Source organism: Vitis riparia, chromosome 19 (genome assembly GCF_004353265.1).
Source record: "Vitis riparia cultivar Riparia Gloire de Montpellier isolate 1030 chromosome 19, EGFV_Vit.rip_1.0, whole genome shotgun sequence".
Classification (NCBI taxonomy): domain Eukaryota; kingdom Viridiplantae; phylum Streptophyta; class Magnoliopsida; order Vitales; family Vitaceae; genus Vitis; species Vitis riparia.
In genome coordinates this window covers 19,608,683-19,630,437 of record NC_048449.1, presented here as the reverse complement: position 1 = coordinate 19,630,437, position 21,755 = coordinate 19,608,683, and the positions used below count along the sequence as shown (strand labels likewise).

General features: G+C 34.3%; 1 protein-coding gene across 4 annotated transcripts; it reads left to right on the top strand.

The window, feature by feature from the left end:
• The first annotated feature begins 4,341 nt into the window (after nt 1–4,341).
• Nucleotides 4,342–16,139, top strand: LOC117909566 (histidine-containing phosphotransfer protein 1-like). 4 transcript variants are annotated; one of them, XM_034823621.1, is made up of 7 exons: nt 4,342–4,426; nt 4,542–4,618; nt 5,138–5,268; nt 5,359–5,423; nt 6,403–6,474; nt 13,676–13,748; nt 15,549–16,139. In XM_034823621.1, exons 2-7 carry the CDS (start codon nt 4,559–4,561, stop codon nt 15,604–15,606), a joined length of 459 nt encoding a protein of 152 aa, XP_034679512.1. In that variant the 5' UTR covers nt 4,342–4,426; nt 4,542–4,558; the 3' UTR covers nt 15,607–16,139. The 4 variants fall into 4 exon arrangements, with proteins under 4 accessions (XP_034679512.1, XP_034679509.1, XP_034679510.1 ...); XM_034823618.1 differs by lacking the exon at nt 4,342–4,426 and having other exon boundaries at nt 4,440–4,618; XM_034823619.1 differs by lacking the exon at nt 4,342–4,426 and having other exon boundaries at nt 4,440–4,618; nt 5,359–5,427.
• Nucleotides 16,140–21,755: the final 5,616 nt, after the last annotated feature.

Below are 21,755 nucleotides of genomic sequence, written 5' to 3'. Positions count from 1 at the left end.
TCAAGGTTTATTCCTAAAGGCTTCATCTGATCTACATTTAAAGGCATATTCTGATAGTGATTGGGGTGGCTGCATTGACACTAGGCGAAGTGTTACTGGTTTCACAGTTTTCATGGGAGACTCTCTCATATCTTGGAAATCAAAGAAGCAACCTACTGTAAGTAGGTCCTCGGCAGAAGCTGAATACAGGGCTTTAGCCACTACAACTTGTGAGCTTCAATGGTTGGTTTATTTGTTGGCTAATTTGAATGTTAAGCATCCTCAACCAGCACTGCTATATACTGACAGCAAACCTGCTTCAGAAATAGCTTCCAACCCAGTACACCACGAACGAACAAAACATATACAGCTCGATTGCCATCTAGTTAGAGAGAAATTGCAAGAGGGTTTGATCAAAATAATCCACATTCCTTCCAAGCATTAACTGGCGGATATATTGACCAAACCTCTCGGATGTCTCAATTTTCATCATCTTATCAGCAAGATGGGAATGATAAACATTCATTCTCATCTTGAGGGGGGGTGTTGGAATATCCAAAATCTGATAGATGAATTAGAGTTAAAATCACAAATAGCCAAACAGAATTCATCTAACTAATGTCAGTTAAATTAGTTATATTAGTTATCAATACTTAACAGCTTTATTAATCCATTTCAAGTGTATAAATAGACCTCATCTGTACCTTTTTAGATCATCTGAATGTAAGGAGAATTTCAGTTTCAGTGCTCCTCTGTTTCTCCTCTGTTTTCTCCTCTGTTTCACTTGCAATTCTGCATATCTTCACAAAGGATTCAACGAAGATATGATAGGCACCAAGCAAAAAAAGTCGGAGATGGAGCTGCTCGACAACGATGACAAATCTAAGGGGAACGGAGATCTTGGAAGCTTCACAGAGTTATAGGTGAGACCAAGAGCCTTGATCTACGCGACGCTCCGTGGACTTGAGAGTGAGCTAATGTTTGACAGAGTAGTGAGTGAAGCCACCATTGATGGAGATGTGAATGGAGTGGAGTTATCGATTCCTAATCAGTTGCAATAAGTTGTGCCGAACCTGCTATTTTGGCTCCACGTTGTTATAGAAATCTAAGGGGTATGATATAAGATGAGAAAAAAAATGATGGATATGGGAGGAATAGGTTTGGTGGGTTAGTAAAGGTGGAATGGGTAATGAAGGGTGATGAGGATGTGGGAAAATGAGAATGGCCATGTGCATAGGGTAGATTAGAGTGAGGTCAGCTATTAGTGGTGGGTAAGATGGGTATGAGGATGTGGGCATGGTGATGGGTATAATGGGATATGAGGGATGGAATAGAATGGTAGAAACGTTTGCAAAGGTTTGTGTGGCTATGCATGGCCATGCAAAAGTGGGGGGAATGGGTTTAATGGGTATGAAGGGCATACGGTGTAGAAAGAAGGGCATGGTGGGTATGATGCTTAAAAATGGAGCGAGATGAAGGCGTCCATGTGCATGGGACTAGGAGAACGGGTTTGAATGGATGAGATGGTGAAACGAGCTGCTGCAATGGGTATGATTAATGGAGAAAATTGGTATGATGAGTAGGAGGTGTGAGAGAAATGAGGATGGCCATGCATAGGGGGATTGGTGTTAAGTAGAGCCACGGGTAGTGAGAGAAAGTGAGGAAAATAGGCTAGTGATCTTGTTCATGGGTGGAATGGATGATGAGGGGTAGTGTGAGAAATGGGTTTGGTGGGTATTGGAAGATTGAGGATTTGAATGAGGATGGGTGTGTTGGGGTATGAAGAATGGGTTAGGCTAATGAAAGTGAATATGTATGAGGTTGAAGGTGCGAATGTGGTGATAGCTTTGATAGATGAGTCCTATGGGTATGTAGGATGGAAAAGTAAAGGTGGCCATGCACATGGAACTTCCTATAACTTGGATAAGCGAGATTGGATAGAGCCAACAAATTGACCTTATTGCTCCATTGTATCTGTAATAGCATCTTCATCACTGGCAGACATTGTTTCCTTTTCAGTAGATAGAGTATATGTTATTGCATCAAATAGGAGCATGTTAGATGTAGAAACAGTCCCCATAAAAATTATTGGATATATGTCCCTCATAAGTAGGAGATCTTTCTCTCTTCTCCCAGTTAGTAATAAGCGAACGGGTTCTTCCTCCTTTTTGAACTTCAATAGAGCATGCATCTATGTCTACTCTATGCACCCATGTGTCATAATTTTCATGCTGGCAATTAGGAGGTGGCTCCATCATTGAATTAATTTCTTGTCTGCCAAATCTAGTACACCTATCATCTTTCACATTTCTTTCAGCTGCAGAAATTCCTAGAGTTGAGCACTTAACTGCGGGAAAAACATTCCTATCTGTAATTGCACTAAGATCAACAGCTTTGGAACCTACATTTTCAGATTGGATGGAAACAATTAATATTTCTAATTCATGCACAAATGAAGTATGCTTTACAGGCACCTCCAATGCAGTTGTAGTTTCACAGACGATTTGCTGCATTGTCATCCCAGTGAGATTCCCTAAAGGCGACAACTTACTGGCCTGCATTGAGAACATTTTTTATTCCAGTTGATGACAAATGCTGTGATACTGTCATAATATCAACACCCAATTTTGCAGGTAATACAACTGGAACAGAAGCCTTGCATAATCAAGCTCTCATCATTCTTTACATTTCTGAAAACTGAAGAGTGAAAAGAATGCAAAAAGCCCCCATCCTTCATCTGCCATTCTCAGGGAACATAGTATCCATTTATGTAGTCACTAAGACTTCTAGGAAAAGAGAAGATGTCTCAAATCCTCATTCTCATTTTCACTACCAACATGTATCTTATCAGACCCAGATGGCAAAGCAAACCCGAACACAAAACTCTAATGCAATTCCATGGCCACCATTTTGAACCAATAGATTGAAGCACAGATACAATCACTGAACTCCTTCGTTGAGTTCATTTCACCTCATGACCACACTCATTGAATCCCAATAACTTGGTTATTGAAGACATCACTCTACCCTCAACAAGAAACCGAGCAATAACCAGGGAAGAATGAAAACGTAATAAAAACAGAGTATGAGTTTAGCTTTATGCCCTGGACCGTCAAAGAGCTCTGAACAGGTGGAATTAAGAGGAAATAAGAGCATGGTCTTGATACATCAAGTTATGGGAAGGAACAAAGCATAAGATATTTTCAAGAGAAGTCAAAAACATCCAAAATAAATCTAAAACAAAGCATGCATACCCAAAGTCCCACAAAAAAAAAAAAAAAAAAAAAAAAAGGAGTGCCTTATAATATCCACACCAATCAACAAACCAAATACTCAGAAAAAATACTGAAAATGAGAGTTAATCAAGGTGGAAATGAAAAATAAGGAGCTCACGAATAATCATACCTGGAATGCTCCTTTCAAGCAAAGAGTGGGCTAGCTTCTAGCTACGCTTTTGCTCCTCTTGCAACTCTCTATTTTTCTGGTCCTCTCTCCATCTCGCTTCCCCTCAAGCTTTCTTTCCCAAGTTTTCTCCTCTCAAACCTTCCTCTCCCTTAAATGGTCTTCTCCCCCATTGTCTTCTCTCCTAAGCTACCCAAAAATCTCTCTGTCTGTCACCCAAAATATCTCCTCCCTATCAACAATAGAATACACTCCTCCAAATCCTCCCAAAACCAACCAAGAATATTCTATAACACGTGTCGCCCTCCCATTGCTTCTAACCACTAACATGATTCTTCCACAGTCTCTCTTGAGGCAACACATGGCTCCTTGAGAGCCCTTCCCCTGGTAAGAATGAGCTGCACAAAATGCAAGAAAAAAATGAGCCCCAAAATTGGGGTCTACAATATCACATATCACAATTGTGTCCCATGGGGTTGGGGATTAATTTTAATACCATTTTATATTGACTTAGTTTAAAATTATTTATAATTATTTATAAATTTATTTTTATTTTCATTTAATTAAGTTTATAATTTTCATAATAATTCAAATTAAATTTGAAAATTATAAATAGAGGTCATATCATATATTTACAAGCTATTTAAAAATAATGATAATTTTAAAAACTTATTATAAAATTTCTTAATTTAAAATTTTGTTTTTTTTAATTAAAAAGGAAAAAAGGGAGTTTAAATTGGATCGGGCTCAACCCGACCATGCCCCATTAAAAATGGGCCAAGATTTGAGCCCGGCCCATTACTTCCACAAGACTTCTCACTTCTCTGTTTTCCCGCCATCTCGCTTCTGATCAGACAATCAACCGTCTAATGAAATTACCATACAACCCTTCCACCATTAGAAGATTTAATAACTGCAAGTTAAAAGAAAGGAAAGAAAAACTAAAAAGAATCGTTATTTTTCTGTCTATTGTTTGGTGTCCGAGAAAATCCAAGAAAACTGAAAAAGAAGAAGATTGTTGATACTAGTGAAGAGCTCAACTGAAGTAAGCTAAATATGGGTGATGTCAGTTGATGGCGGGATTTTCTTTTCTGAGATTTTCCCAGCAACCAAACAGAGTGTTAACAGGAAGTGTTATTCCATGATTTTCTCTATTGCAGATAAAACTGAATTGAACATGGACATAGCGAGACGTCAGGCTCGGATCAATCAGCTTGTGAGGGAGATGCTTGTTGAGGCGAGTGATTCCATTTCTTTTTTTCATCCTTCTTGGAAGTTTTGGTTTATTTTCATCAGATTTGGGTTTGAACTTTGTTTCTTGGATGTTGTTGAAATAATGTAAATAGATAAAATTTTACGTAATTTTGGGCAGTTTCTCTGTTTCGTAAGTGATTGATTGCTCACTTTTTAAGGTGTAAGCGATTTATTGCCCACTTTTAAAGGTTTTGTTTGGATATTGGACAAAGCAATGAGAAAGGAAAGGAAAATTTGAAAATAGCTTGAGAAAATAATCAATTTGTGAGTAATTTTCATCCTTTTTTTTATTCCTTCTACTCCTTCCCATAATCCAAACGAAGGCTTAATGTATTTGTTAATTATTCCAGATTGAGTTTGTTACTTATAGAAATTAGGAGATTTATCATCTTTCTTTGCTTGAATTTTGAAGGGTTATAATATATCACTTAAGAATGAATGATGTTTTCTTCAACTACTTTCTTGATTGTTTATTTCTTATTTTTAATATTATTCCCTGCAGGGACTTTTGAATGATCATTTCCAACTAGTTCAAGCAATACGAGTGGCCGGTGATTTTCAGTTTGTTGCAAAAATGATCCTCCTTTACTGCACTCAAATTAGGACGAACATCAGAGCTATTGCCAACTATCTGTACTTCCCAATCTGATGTATTTTTATACCTAAGTTTTAAGTAGTTGTTTCATGATTTAGGTATTAAATTTCTGAGTTTAATTTGTACAGGACAGAACCTAACATTGACTATGCAGGAGCGGCTGTTTGTGCTGGCCACCTTGGAATATGTAGTTGTGGGTAATTTAGCCATCTCTTTGCCAATGCATTAGAGGGCCTGATAAATTTTTTATATGGTCATTAAAAGCAAGTTCTTCACTTGAAGCTTGAGTGCTAGACTTATACATGCCTTACATGTAGTGTACTAAAAGAAGGATTGTAAGTGATACTTTTAACAATCCTAAGCTTTTTGAATTTTTATTTTTATTTTATTTTTTATTAGTTTTTATTTTTTTGCATTTTCTTCTCTTCATCTTTCTTTTACATTGATTGGATTAGATATGGCAATTGTTTTGCAGGCTTTATTTTCTTTTTTAGTCTATGGCATGTGTGTTACGAGAGTTTCTGTCATCATGATTGCATACGTGAGGAATCATGCCTGGCAATCATATAAAGCTGATAGAGTTTGGATTACATTTCATTAAGGAAACCTTTTGATACATATTTATCTCTTGGGGCCTTGGTTGAGCCGTTGTGGAGAAAAAACTGATGTAGCTGATAGAGTTCCAATGTGGATTTCCAAAATATCAAGATTTTGGTCCAATATGACCTCACACTTTACTAGACCAAAGAAGCCAAGATTGATGCATTGGACTGCCTGCTCTCACACAATTAAGAATGACACCATTAGTTGACAGTGTCAATGTGTTATTATGATGGTCCATTTCTATGATTTCAATTACATCTACACAAAATTTGAAGATTCAAATAAATCATGCTATCACATAGTTCTCTTGGTATATTTATTGCACCATAATACCATTTTTGTCTATTAATTTAGGTTTCTTGCATAGCACTTGACTTTCTTAATTGTAAGTTTCTTTCCTCTAAAAGAGAGATTGTGGACAATATTATTTGAAGTTCAAATGCTTTTCCACATCATTAGCAGTGACAGGTGTTTTTTGCTTTAATCTCATATTAGCTTTGAAATCTTGGAGCTCTATTCTTTGCAGTTTGAAATAAAAGTTCACATTCTTGTTATGTTTGTTGGTGCAGTATTGGAGCCCAATCCATACAACATGCTTGTCGTCTCTTTATGCAGGCCTGTGCACATAGATCTAGGGATCAGTAAGAAACGCATTGCAACATGCATTAGTTTTCTGCTACTAATGGTTGTAACTTGTAGAAGTTCCAGTAATCTTTTATTCCCTTTGTGCATCACATAAATTGAGATCAGTTTTTAATATTACTAACTTCTAGTGTTTGTTTCTTGCATAAATTATTTGCTCTTGACATCTTATGTTCATAGGTGATGGTTATTTGCTTTTATGCATAACATGTGTTTCAATTGAATTAGTAGTGGGTTAACATTTTCTCCATAAATAATGCCAATTTTTATTGCTATGTTATTCAAAATTGTGTAAAAGCTTGTGGAATGAGAGCTTTTCTCCCCCATCTACATGCACTGAAACAAAAGGAGACATATATGAATAATACTTACCTTGATAAAATTGAGAAGTTTATTTGAGGAAGTAATTCGGGTCATGAGTGAACCTCAGAGTGGTTTGTGTCAGGAATATTTGGATATCTTAATTCCCCTCCTTGGACCATTAGGGTGCATGCTAAATCTCCCTAGGGCCCTCTAGATCTATGCACAATTGAAGCAATAGGCATTAAAAACTTTATAGATCTCGATATATGTGCTTTACCTCAAATCTGGATGTTCCCAAATTGATTCCTATTGGTAAAGATGTGCTGAAATGGAGATGCTAAGTCTTCATTTTCTCAATTAAGTCTCTTTGCTTCTCTTTATCATGCGGTAAAATGGAGATGTTCCCTTATAGTATAATTTGGAATCTTTGGATACCATCAATAATGGACTTTTTCGCTTGGGAAGCTACATAGGGTAGGATAATGAATTGGATTAGCTTAAAAGGAGAGGATGGATGATATACCGAATAGATCTATCTATGAAAAAGAGAAAAAAAAAAAAAAATAGTTGATCATATTCTCCTTCATTGCTTGAAAGTAACTAGTTTGTGGTAGTTCATTTTCTTTCTTTTTTTTTTTTTTTGGAATGAAGTAGGTGATGCACTCCTTAGTAAGAAAACCATTTTCAGCTAGCATGCAACTTTTTTTAGAAATAGGATGAAAAAGGCTTAAAGAGTTGCTTCTAGTTAAGAATTAGGAGATTCTGGAGCTTTGAAAGACTTTGCAATTATCAGTATATTAAACTTTACTTGAGTGGTTTTACAGAATATATAGAACTTATGATAACAGATAAGAATAAAGGGGAGAGGCTATCATAACTAACAGATAAGGATGAGAAATGGGCTTCTCAGAGAGAGAAAGAGCTCGGATTGAGTCTGAGTCCTGTGGGAATCTGTAACTAATTCTGATAAGATAGGTTATTTTCTACGTATGAATAACTCTTCAACATGCTCCCTCAAGCGAGGCAGTGGGGATTGAACAACAACAAGCTTGCCTTTGAGAAAGTGGAATTGAGAGATGGATAACAGCTTTGTCAAGATATCAACAATTGATCTTGAGTTCTTTGGTAATAACCCTATTAAAAGCGAGACTCTGGGCACATGTTTTATCTCCAGTTTTTTGGTAATAACCTTATCTCTAATAAAATGAACATCAATCTCAATGTGTTTTGTTCTTGAGTGGAAGACTGGGTTAGAAGCAAGTTGTTTAGCTCCTATATTGTCACACCAGAGTGTAGGGCAATCATTTATCTCAATTCCAAATTTGAGAGAATAGAGATTGTAACCAAACAAGTTCTGTTACATCTTGAGCATGGGCACAATATTCTGATTCAGTGCTTGAGTGAGATATTACCTTTTGTTTTGTGGAGTTCCATACAACTAAGTTTCCACCAAGATAAATACAATAACCTGTAGTGGATTTTCTATCATCCAAGGAACTAGCCCAATCTGCATCAACATGCCCTTCTAGTGTCATTTCTGTTGTTGGTGAGAAAAGAAGCCCATAGTCAAGAGTGCCATTTAAGTATCTTAGTATACGTTTGCAAGCTTTCTAGTGATTAATTGTTGTTGCCTGCAAATATTGATTCAATTTGTTTACAAAAAATGATATGTCTCACCTGGTTAGAGTTAGGTATTACAAAGCTCCAATGATGGTCCGATATAGGGTTGGTTGTTCAAATAAATCACTATCAGCAAGGTGAATTTTTATTCCTTAGCACATAGGCGTTGGGTTGCTTTTATCATTCAACATGTTAGCCTTGGATAATAGATCAGTCATATATTTCTTCTGAATTAGATAGATTCCAGACTTTGTTCGATGAGCTTCAAAACCTAGGAAATAGCTCTGTGATATTAAATTCTTCAAGGTGAACTGTGCATTCAAGCTTTCAATAATCTTTTTCATCTTCACTGGATCATTCCCAGTTATTAGGATATCATCAATGTATACCAACAATATAAGAATTGTTTTTCCAGACCTGAACACAAATAAAGAGCTACTGATTTGGAGTTCACAAAATCAAGACTAATTAATACTACCTTAAGCTTGTCAAACCAGGCTCGAGGTGCCTGTTTTAATCCATAGAGAGCCTTTGTGAGTTTACAAAAAATTCTGCTTTTAATGGATTGATATAGCCTGTCGGTTGGTGCACATACAGTTCCTCTTATAGTTCTCCATTCAGAAAAGCGTTATTTACATCAAGTTGTTGTATATCCCAGTTATTTGTTACTACCAAAGTCAAAACGACCCTGATTGTTGAAGCCTTCACTACTGGAATGAATGTTTCAAAGTAGTCAACTCCTGGTGTTTGCTAAAAACCCATGGCAACTAGTTGGGCTTTATATCTTTGAATTGTACCATCTGAATTTCTCTTCACCCTAAATACCCACTTATTGTCAACAATGTTCATGGCAACCTTATATGGTAGCAAAACCCAAGTGTTATTTTTCATGAAGGCCTCATATTCCTAATCCATAGCTTGCTTCCAATCCTTGTTTTGCAAGGCTTGGTCAATGCTAATTGGCTCTAAGTTCTCAATTAAAACAGATGCTGATATGGCTTTTGTGTTGATAAGGTAGAACTTGGGTTTAGAAATGTCTGATTTGGATTTAGTGGTCATAGGGTGAATTGAGGTTTGACAAGGTTTAGGAATGCTTTTGGTATTAGGATGGAAAATGTCAGGTTGTTTTTGTATGTGATCTTGATGTTGCTCAATAGGTTTAAAAGAGAGGTCTTCAAACAAATTAATGGAAGGAGTTTCAATATTATTGGTGAGGGAAGGACCAGAATTGTTACCTTGATTATTCTTTTGACCTGAACTAGAATAGGTTGGTGAGGATGCAGTGGATTTTATGCTCTGAACTGCACTAGAACTTGTCATGCCAATATCAATTGGACATGGACAATCAAACTTGGGAATCCACTGATGATAAGGAGAAAAGGAACTTTTAGTAGAAGAATAATCTAGATGTGAGCTAGAACATGGTAAACCAGATAAAAAGGGAAAATCATTTTCATCAAAGGAGACACTATGAGCAATATAAATTCTTCTACAGGGATGTAGACACTTGTAACCTTTGTAACGAGCACTATAACCTAAATATACACACTTAGAGGTTCTAAATTGCAGCTTGCTATTATTATATGGGCTTAATTTTGTCTTCAGTGAAGGAAACTCTTCTTGGGTGACATGGAGCTTTTGTGGGGAAAACTCGTAAAAAGGCTTGGCAAATGGCCCCCTTATGTATTTTTTGGTCAGTTTGGAAGGAAAGGAACTTGTTAGCTTTTGGGAATGAGGAGCTTTCACTTCATAGACTGAAATATTCTTTTGTATGTAATCTTTGGTCTTGGGCTACTTTTGTATACTCCCTGTATACTTTGAGGGCACTGTTTTAGGTGCTTCCTCTTTCAGTTGAATACATTTCCTTTTATCTATCACAAAAAAAAAAAAAAAAAAAAAAAGTGAGGATAGCAAGCACAACCGAAAGTTTTTAAAAATTGAAAATTTGGTTTTTGATGGAAGAAGGCTTCAATTGGAGAAAGATAGGAAAGGGTAGGAGTTGGTAGGTGGTTTATGAAAGGTTGTTGTGCTAAAGGCTTCCCACCAGAAAGATAAGGGCATAGCAGCTTGGGCCAACAAAGTTAAGCACATTTCAACTATGTGTTTGTGTTTTCTTTCTACCTTACCATTTTGTTAGTGTGTGTATGGGCATGGATGTCAGAATTGTATGCCTATTTGATCAAGAAATGGTTTAAGATTGCAGTATTCACCCCCTCAGTCAGTTTGTGGTATTTTGACTTTCCTATCAAAGTGTCTTTCAACTAGGATTTGGAATTTTTGAAAAATGGTTTTGGCTTCTAATTTTAAATGTAGAGGATAGATCCAAGTGTATTTCGAGTAGTCATCTATGGAATTTACGTAATATTTGTATCCTTCCTTAGAGCTAATGGATGTTGAACCCCATATGTCTGAGTGAATTAGTTCAATAGGATAAGATGATACATTTGTTGAGTTTTGAAAAGAAATTTTGTGAGACTTTCCAAGTTGACAAGCAGTGCAAAAATCAAATTCAAAATTATTTGAAATACCAATTGTATTCATAACATTTTTTAGAATTGGTACACATGGATGGCCAAGTCTCCTATGCCAAATACTGAATTTCTTTGACTGATTATTTTGGAACGGACTCAAAGATTGACTCATTGTTGGACTCTTGGACTTTGTAACTGACTCAACAGCACAAGGCTGATTATTGGACTTAAAATCTGCAAAATAGGCTGAAGGAAGACTGGTAGAGGAGTTGTTGTGAGCCATGACCATCCGGTATAATCCATCGCTAAGTTTCCCTTGTAGTAATACCCTCCTTGTAATTTTTTCCTTGATCAAACAACAATTAGAGTAAAATTCAGCAATGATGTTATTGTCTTTAGTAAACTGTGAGACACTTAATAGGTTTTTGGTTATTTTTGGGACATGCAGAATGTGATTCATGAATAATAGTTTAAAATCAACATCTGAATTAATTAAAGACTTTCCAATATGAGAAATGGGAAGTAGTTGACCATTACCTACAACCAGCTTCTCATTACCTTTGTACTCTGTCTTTTGAGAAAGCGTATTCAGATTAGTTGTGATGTGATTAGTGACTCCACTATCGATATACCAAGCTTGATCATTGATGGTTGCTGGTGAAGTGATGAATGTTGTATGTTGGTTGTTCTGTCCATGTTGATTTTGTTGTTGAGATCCTTGAAATGAGATGTCAAACCTATGATAGCAACGAATAGCAACATGACCTTGTCTTCCACACAATTAACAAGTTAGTCTATTAGAGCCTCAGCGGGCACCTGGACCACGGCTTCTGCCATGGTAATTATCGTTTAGAGCTCAGCTGAATTGGTAAAGGAGAGGTGCCAGCCTCTACACTTCACGATGAACTAGTGAATAAGCTTCCTCTAGGCTTGGTAAAGGAGAGGTGGCCAAAACGTGACCGCTAACTTGATCCAAACTGTGATCAAGACCTGTAAAAAATATATAAACCCAATTCTTGGCAGTACTCTTCCTTTATTTCTCAATATCAGTTACACAAGTTATATCATTGGGTTCGATAATCAAGCTCCATGAATATTGAGTTTAACCCATTGTAGTATTTTGTAAGTGGGTGACCACCTTGGCGTGATTGAAAGGATTTCTTTATTATTTCATATACTTGAGAAGAGTTAGGGACATCAAGATGGCTCCTTCTGACTGCATCAAACTTCCTTAGTTGTTCCACACTGCATAAAGCATGACATCAACCGGTCAGTCATGGAATTGATGAGCCAAGACTTGACTAAAGCGTCTTGAGCTTCTCATTCAGCATAGTTTGGGTCATCCTCTACAGATGCAACCTTCCTTCCTATGATTTATGCCTTCTTCTTTCTGCCAGCATTATGTATCTCCAAAATTTGAGACCAAACATGATAATTAGCTCCATCCAACTTAATAGAAATTGTTAAAGAGGTAATCTCATGAATGGTCACCATGGATGACTTTTCGCTATTAAAAATACTCACATCTGTTTTTGCAGACATGATATGGTAACGAAGAGGGTGAAAAAGAAGGGAAGAAGTGTTGGCTTGGCAGCAACGGAAATTCTCTACTTTTGCTCTAATAGTAACTTGATAAATCGCCGAATAAATATTTTCATATATCTCAAGGATATTTATATTGGGTTACATAAGACTAGTTTAGGATAGTCAATTATACAGAATAATAGACAACCATATAAAATAATATACAGTTGTATAAATCACAGTTATATAATCAATTACAGATGTAAATCACAACTGTAAATAATAAATCACAGCTGTGAATATATGCTGACTTAATATCTTAGTAGAGGGTTCTTCCAAAAATCAGTTTTGTTTTAAGACATTGCTAAAAACACCATGAAAAAACATATATAGATGTATTATCCAAACACGAAATGATTCTCCTTACAAGTGTTTTCTATTTAGCAAAATTACTCCAAAATGAGTAAGACACTTTTCTAAAGAACAAACTAAGAAAAACCATAAGTGAAAGCAATATCATGTTTAATAGTTACCAAATATTTTAGAATTGGCTCCAGAATCAATTACCCAAGATGAAGCTGATTGGGTTACACATGCAACATTATTTGAATTGGCTAAAGTAATAATAGAGAGAGGATGGAGTAGCAGTTCACAATGTTTGGATGGGATTGCTAAGTTGAGTAGTGAGTGCATCACAAGAACTAGAGTCAGAAATTGCTTGGACAAATGAAGCAAAAGCTTTTAGTGGTTGCATAGTACCATCAGTAACTTGTTGCACATAACTAGTTTACCATATTTTATCTAATAGTAATGTTCAGTATGGCCAGTTTCACCAGAATGATCACACTTCCTAACACCATGTCAACCATTCTGGCCATCCCCACAAAAACCATGTCCTCTATGACTACTACAAAAGCCACCACAAGAACCACTATGACTTCGTTTATCAGATTCATGGCTAAGGCTTATTGTGTTCTTCATGTCAGATATTTTGATATTTTCTATATCCTGTTTCTCTATGACCTGATATTTTTTTCTATTGGATAATTTTTCTTGTTCAAATAGTAAAACATAAGATGCTTCCTTTACTGATTCTAAACAGTCATAGTATATCTCAGCTGCCCTGTAGCCTCAAAGTATCTGCCTTCCCAGGCAGATACCATTTTTCCCTAACTGGATGCCTCTTATATATCACTATAAGATTGTCTCTCTTTTCTTTTCCTTCTTTCTTTCTCCCTCTTTTTTGTACCTTCTAATTTGAGAATCATTTTCTTTCCTCCAGATGTGTGGGAGTGTTCTACATGTTGCATGGTGAATGTTCTCGTCTTCTCCCCAAATTCATGGAAGTCCTCCAGGTAACCAGATTATGCATGAATATTGGAAATTGTGATAAAATTCATACCTATTGAAACTTATTGTTTGAGAACTGCATCAGAAAATTCAGCATCAAAGATACAAAGACAAATACAATATACTTGTGTTTTAAGAATGCACAAATTGACCTTTTATTTTCCAATTCTGTGCAGTAGATTATCATGTATTATGTTTGAACTCAGGGCTTTGAATTTGCTTGTGTGATTGCAATACTTGGCCTAACTATGTACTTGTGAAGAAACTAGAACCACCAGCTAGACATGGGGATGAGATTGCAATGCTTTGTGACAAATGGAACCAAAAATATACGATGGCAAGGAACTGATAGTTAATAACATCTTTGTCCTTTAATGATTTTATCCATGCCTTCAAGGCTGTCTGGATGGATCTCAGCAGTATAACTTCTCTGCATTCCCACCAGTATGAGTAGCTGTGCACTTTGCTTGATCCTTTGACTTTATGTAATATTCTAGATATCACAAACAGGAGTCCATATAGGTTGTTTTCTATTCCTCTCTACCAAATTTTCATGGGAAAGGGCATATATGCACCCACAACTAATTGCTAACATTTGGTATTGCCAGCAAGCTGGAGCAGGAGAATCTCATGGGACTTGATCCTATAACCTGCCATTATTGGGAGTAGTGATGATACTATGGGATAACAAGACATATAATGTAAAAAATGTCAGCCTGTTATACATTCCAGCCCATATCCTAACAGTTTAAGCTTTTAGGTGTGTTGGTTGTTCAATCCTAACAATTTCTCCTACCATTCACCTCCTCCATTCTTTCTTCTCATGTGGGTTTGGAGTATCGCGTAAGGGAGGATGTTACCCTGGAATAAACTTGTTTTATTTTCCTTATGTTACAGTTTCTGGATTTGGAGATTGCAAAAATCATTTTAGTCTAATTCTTGCGAAATTGAAGGAATGTAGCTAAAAGTGTCTTATTCTTCTGAAGGTCCTAATGCCTCACCTACTACTGCTAGCTTTTTGGTAATCTTGATAAAACATCGAGTTGCGGTGAAAAGGAAGCAATTAAATAAATTACATAGGTCCAAATGACTTCCAATGTGGACTGCAGTTACATAGGGGTGCTATGGTTGCAGAAATTTTAAAACCTTGTGGGAATGCCTTTGGAATCAAGTGTTGAAAACTGTTGGAGCATGGAAAATAAGCACATTGAAAATAATTAGGGCAAGATCTCAAGTCTTGCAATCCAACTGAAGATATTGCAATTTATTTCTTCTTCTTTTCTGTAGATCCAGGAAAAAAGGGACATTTTTATTGTTCAAAACAAATGTGTAGGCAGAATTTTTGTGCATATACTTGGTTGAGTGACATCTTCAATTGATATGTTAGTATAGTCTGCTGCTTTATGTCCTTTCAATATTTTCAAGACCTTCATTTTCTTACTTTTCCATTTATGGGGTGGATTTGATCCAATGACTCCATTATTGGCATCATGTGCATGCAGAATCTTTTGAGAATGAGTTCCAAGGATGTTTATAGTGCATCATTTCCTGTGGCATCTTCATTGTTACAAGTACTGTACCAAGCAGTGGCACCTAGATATGATACAAAGTAGTTGTAGTTCCTTGAGAATTCCTTTGATACAGAATTTTTTTGGCTCAAAACAAACTATGATATCTTATTCAGTATCATTTTTAAAGTTAACTTCAAATTTCATTAAGACTAGAGCAGTAGCAATTTCTCGGCAGTGACAAAATGGAAGTGATAACTGTCTTAACTTATTTCTTATTTATGTTTTGATTTACAGCTGGAGATGCAAATATTGTATCTTAGACGGCAGATCTAGCATTTTGCATGTTCATTGAAGCCTCAACCGAGTCTCTAAGGTGCTGGATTTAACACTAATGAGGCCCACAACTCTCGTACCAATTCTGGAGAATATGACTTCTAACTGGCCGAATTGTCCAATGAATAGCAGACCTTCTGTTCAGAATATAATTCATACTAACATCAACCGCTGCCGAGCCTTCTCTTAGATGATCCTTTCTTGTTCTTTTGATCCTTTTCTTATTACTCCTGCTGCCATTGATACTAGCCACCACAATATTTTTAATGAAATCTTTGATCTTTCCCTGGACATTTTGACGTGTTCAGGATCCTGAACTCAAGTGCCCCAGATATAAGTACAGTTTCATTGGCTTTTGAAGATCACCCAGCAGGTACATATGCATTCCTTTTAAGAACAGTGGATTCAATGGTTCATACTCACATGCCTTACAGCTTTGTGCAGCCCATTGAATTTGTTGTTTTGCTACCATTTTGTATATCAATCCCTGGAGAGAACTAGATCATATGCAAGCTAATGTGTTTCTTGTGAAAGTGAAATAGAAAAATTATACTGTTTCAAATTTTAGAGAAGTAGACTATTTGCATGTGCCTTGACATCATCTCATCCATAGTAGTTGTAAATTTATTTTCTTGCCATATATTAAACTTGGATATGGACTTAGGATAAGGAAAGAAACATACTAAAGGTAATATGTGTTTTTCATTTGAAAATTATGGCGAATTTCCCTGGTGGAAATCACTATAGCAATGGTATATTATGTTTTTCATTAATGAGAAGATGTGTACTTCAAAGCTTAAATCATTTTTCGAAGTAAATCATTTGACATATTTATATATTTTATAATTCGGTTGATGCATAGTCATATTGGATTTATGTATTAAATTTTGTTTTTAGTGATGGCGTATTTATTAATAAGTGATTGGGCCAACTTAGTGGGTATTTGATAAATCAATTTACTAACTTAAAGTGACTTAATAACTTAAATTAAGTCATTAAGTAAATTAAGTATGTTTAGTGAAATAATTTAATAGTATGACTTAAAATAAAGAAACAACTTTAAGTAATAAATAAAAATGATTAACTTATTTTAGTGATGGCGTATTTATTAATAAGTGGTTGGGCCAACTTAGTAGGTATTTAATAAATCAATTTACTAACTTAAAGTGACTTAATAACTTAATTTAAGTCATTAAGTAAATTAAGTATGTTTAGTGAAATAATTTAATAGTATGACTTAAAATAAAGAAACAACTTTAAGTAATAAATAAAAATGATTAACTTATTTTAATGATGGCGTATTTATTAATAAGTGGTTGGGCCAACTTAGTAGGTATTTAATAAATTAATTTACTAACTTAAAGTGACTTAATAACTTAATTTAAGTCATTAAGTAAATTAAGTATGTTTAGTGAAATAATTTAATAGTATGACTTAAAATAAAGAAACAACTTTAAGTAATAAATAAAAATGATTAACTTATTTTTAAGTTCACGTCTTCATTTTATATTTTTATCGTCTTAATTACCTTTATGATTTTTTTGTTATTCCATGACCTTTATTGTTACTCGATCTCTTTTACCCTATTTATAATTTATGATGATTAATATGTTAATTTGATGATTTAGAATAAATTTTAAGTTAATTTTATCAAATAACCTAAAATAAGAACTGATTAGTAAATTTTAAGTTTAAAACTTAAGTATAATTTAACTTAAAATCAATTTAAGTCATTAAGTAATAAGTATAATTACTTGGAATGTACTCACTGTCTAACTAAACAACATTTCCCAATGGAATTATGATTGGTTGAAACCGTAAATCCATGGAAAATAACTCATTATAACTGGAGCATTATCACATTAACCACTTCATTGTCAAAATTAAATTCAATTAGTACAATAATCCACTTTATAGTTATTTGAAAATGTCTTAATTGAAATTAAGAAGAAAGGGGATTAGAAATATTCCAAAAGATTATTATGGGCACCACATGGTATGATAGTCTTTTTTTTTTAAAGGAAAAATTATGTTTCGAAAAAGCATGGTAGGATCATATATATATTATATAAGCTTATCAAAATAAGATTCTATCGAAATTAATTAAAAAATGACTTTCTCCCAATTTTTATTTTTTAAAATATCATAACTACCTTATGTAAAAATATCTTCTATTTTTAATAATGAAATTTCATTTATTGAAATCTCCTTATAAATTCATTTACATTGAAGAAGAGGAAGTAAGTCCTATCACACCCAAAATTCTAAAATTATGATTTAATTATAATATAAAATAGTTAACTTATAATTCTAGGGTTTGAAATGTGAATTAAAAGATAATAATATAATATTTGTAATAAGTGTGTTAATAGTTATTTTCATATTTAGACATTTTAATTCTAATGTACAAACGACAACCACATTTTTTTATTAAATATATATTTTCAAATAATAGCAACATCATGACATTTTATTTCACAATTTGTAAATTTAAAATTTTATTTCTTTTAAAAGTTGAAATAAGATGGTCTAATAGAAAGTTTTTAAATATGTCATGTATATTGCCTTAGTTGTGCATAAACTTTACTAAGTTTAGAAAACATATCATTTTTAAAAGCTTCAAAATTAAAAATTAAAAATGGCAAATTTATACTTTTCATGTTAGTGCTACTCAAAATAATTTTTTTTAGATTTTTATCTTTGATCATTTTTCTTAGGCAAAATTTTTCAAAGAAATTTGGTACAAGTTGTCAATTTATAAATAAAATTGAAAAATCAGATTTTGATTTACCTAAAATTAGGTTGTGAAGGTATTTTTATTGGATTCAAATAAGAGTATTATGTTATTTACATTGTAAAGTAAATGAAGATATAAATGACAAAATAATAAATGAGAACCTTAGCCCAACTTGCCCACCACTCAAAATTGTGACTACTAGCACACCACTTGAATTGTATACCTCTAGCTTACCACTTAAATTGTGCACCTCCTCCCTTTAACACATGCCTGCTTTTTGAATTGTGCACTTCTTTCTTCCACATTATCAATTCAAATTGTACCTTAATTCAAATCATGCACATCTCATTTTTAAACCGTTCTATGTTCCTGCAACTCAAATTATGCACCCCCTAGCTTACAACTTTTGGGCACTACAACTTGTGCACCTCTTCTCCTTTAATTTAACTAGCACACCACAATTGTACTTCTCCTTAACTCAAAACACAATGCACACCACCAACTATACATCTTTTCTTTTTATTTAGGATATGTGGACCAATATCTCATAGCACTTGCACAATCTTTCTTCTCATGTTATTAATTTAGGAATTTTTAACATTTATTTAAATTTTGCAAATGGTCATGTTGCTTCTTTGGAGGGACTTTTAAACACCTTAAATCTTCATGTTGTACGGATCATGGAACAACCATAAAATTCAACTAATAATAAAATCCAAACAACATCAACCTTCTCAACCCAAAATATTTGAATTTTGCATTTTATTTACTTCATCAAACCATTGTACATACTATTCAAGTTACTTATATAGAAATATAACTATTATACATAGCTTTACTTCTCAGTTTATTATTATTACAAAACTTTCCAACATTTAAAATACATATACTACAAAAACATAGCTTCCCAAATCCCTTAGTTGTAACACCATAACTTAACTCTTTTTTCCTTCTTGCTCCCCTATATCTTAGTTTGTAGAAAATAATTTTACATAAAAGAGATGAGCTACAACTCAATGGAAAAGAGTTTATTTTTCACAAAAGAGTGTGTAAAATGGTTATGTCGGTTTTATAATTTAAAACAAAAATCCGAAATTAATTTTAGGAATAAAGTTTTATAGGAACAAAACTTTAAATCAAAGTAGTTGTTGTCACTCTTAGTTCTTGAACCAAATAAATAAATAAATAAAAACACTAACAGATGTATAGTGATTAGGTCATCTCCATAGGGAACTTAGGATTAACAATACTAGGGGCAGGAATTTTAGGTGTGAGTATAGGGAAAGAAACATATTTTTGGTAATTTTTTGGGAGGGATAGGAAACTTAGAAACTAAAAAGAAAACAAATACAAGCTTCTGGAAATGAAAGTCACTTAAATTACCTCTCTTAAACTCAATTCACATGCTTGGTCCCAATCCAGTGCTTGCAACTTATTGATCAAGCAAGGGGTTTACACTAATAGCAGGGCACCAATTGATAGGAGAATTAACCATTTCAAAAAAGGCTCAACTCAATCCAATTGCTCATTTTGGTCATTGCAATCAAATGATTTGGATGGGTTTATTCTCATGTCAAAAAACATGTTTCTAGTATATTAGACTCATGACCATGGTTACTTCATTTAGTCCTCATAACCACTAACTCTGGCCTTTGAAGGTTCTTTTTGGTCCTCATGACCACAAACCTCGATAAGGTCTTTTCCAACCATAGATAGCTAAACCATGGTGGGTCAAACTAAAACAAGAGACCTCAACCCCCTTCACAAACTCAGAAGTGAAAACATATAAATAGAAAGAAAGAAGAACAAATAGAAAAACAAAAACATAAAAACTGAAATGTAAAAAATTGTTGAAATTAAAAACGAATTACAAAAAATGAAGAGAATGAAAAAACAAAAAAATAAACTTTCTTATTTTCCTAACATCTATGCTCTAGAAGAAGATAATGGACCTCTCCTCTAAGAGACAAATTGTCCTATCTAAGATAGCCCTTCGGGGAAAAGGAAACTCTACTATTTACAACTCTTGTATTTATAAGCAATAAAATCTCTCTCTACATCATTGCCCTTAAAGTTATCCTAGCTAGCTCCACTACCTACTCATACTAAGTTATAGTGTTAATGCAGCCATTAGTCAAGAAATGTCGTCGTGAAGTACTTGGCTACAATCGTCTTTTTACTATAATAATATGGAGGTGAAGATTAGTTAAAGTCCTAAGGGCATTTGCCTTACTGAGATGAGTACGCAATGATTGAAATATGAAGCTTATGCATAAGGTGGAGCGACTAAAGAAATGACTCAAATGGGAGCTACTTGGGATGATCTTCATAATAAATGAGAGAAAATGTTTTATTAAGAAGGGTAGTGCATTTGCTAAATGAATAGTGCACTTATGAGTTGTTGGTCTTATGAGCACTATGCAAGTTGGAATGAAGAGCATTTCCTTCTGAGTGTGATTGATTGGTGTGCAATTTGATGGAGGTTCCTTTAGTACACAATAGGATATGTGCTATGTAGCTTAGCTTCTAAGTATGCAATCCAAACCACTACTCAAAGGTGCACACTCTAAAAGCACTTCTCCAAGTGTGTAATGTAGATTGATGTTTTTAGGGTGCACAATCTACAAAGAGTTCTCCTATAATGGGTGTGCCATTGTTGGAGTGTCTAATGAAGGTGTGTTATCAGACCATACTGTAATGTGATAAGAGTCTTTTAAGTGTGTAATACGGCAGTGGCCTCCTTGAGAGCTCAATCCACACTACCACTTAAAGTTGTGTTATCAAAGTGTTTCTCTAAGTGCGCAATGTGGCTTGCTTTCCTTAGGACACACTATTCTCATTAAACTCAACTTAGTGCTTAATATAAGGCTCTTGCTCAATGTATTATTAGTGATAGCGCCCCTTACTTATCTACTCTTTGTTCATGAAATATTGGAAGCGTGCAAAAACATCCTTAGTCTTACAAAATCCTCACAAAACACATCAAACTGAATTTTTTTAAGGCATTAGCAACAAATTAAAAGAATGAGTTTGTCATGATTTGATAGTTCTCCCGGTGTATAATTTGAATTCTCATCATAAAACTATTGTATAAAATAAACAATAATGCATAAAAATCATAGAATTTTACTTTACATATATAGTTATAACACACTCAATAGTAGTTCTCACACCATACCTTTCTTAAACAAAGCTCTTTCCACAACCTATAATAGTTGTAGTAGTACAAAAAATATTCTATGACTCTCACCTAAGGAAATGTGTTAATGTATCTTATTAATCCTTGCATGGATCTTCTTGTTTTAGGTTCTTTCACCCAAATGTACTTTATCTTGCTTCCTTTAGAGACTCTCACCTAAGGATCATTCCTATCATTGCTTTTTATCTTTCTTTCAGGCCACTTATCATAGTGCCTTACAACAAGATATACC

What these genes read in the sequence shown, in the direction of transcription:
- LOC117909566 (XM_034823618.1), top strand. Translation starts at nt 4,445, where the DNA reads ATGTCAGTTGATGGCGGGATTTTCTTTTCTGAGATTTTCCCAGCAACC. An exon ending in AGAGCTATTGCCAACTATCT is followed by an intron (nt 5,269 to 5,358) that starts GTACTTCCCAAT and finishes TAATTTGTACAG; the next exon opens with GACAGAACCTAACATTGACT. An exon ending in AATTCATGGAAGTCCTCCAG is followed by an intron (nt 13,749 to 15,548) that starts GTAACCAGATTA and finishes TTTGATTTACAG; the next exon opens with CTGGAGATGCAAATATTGTA.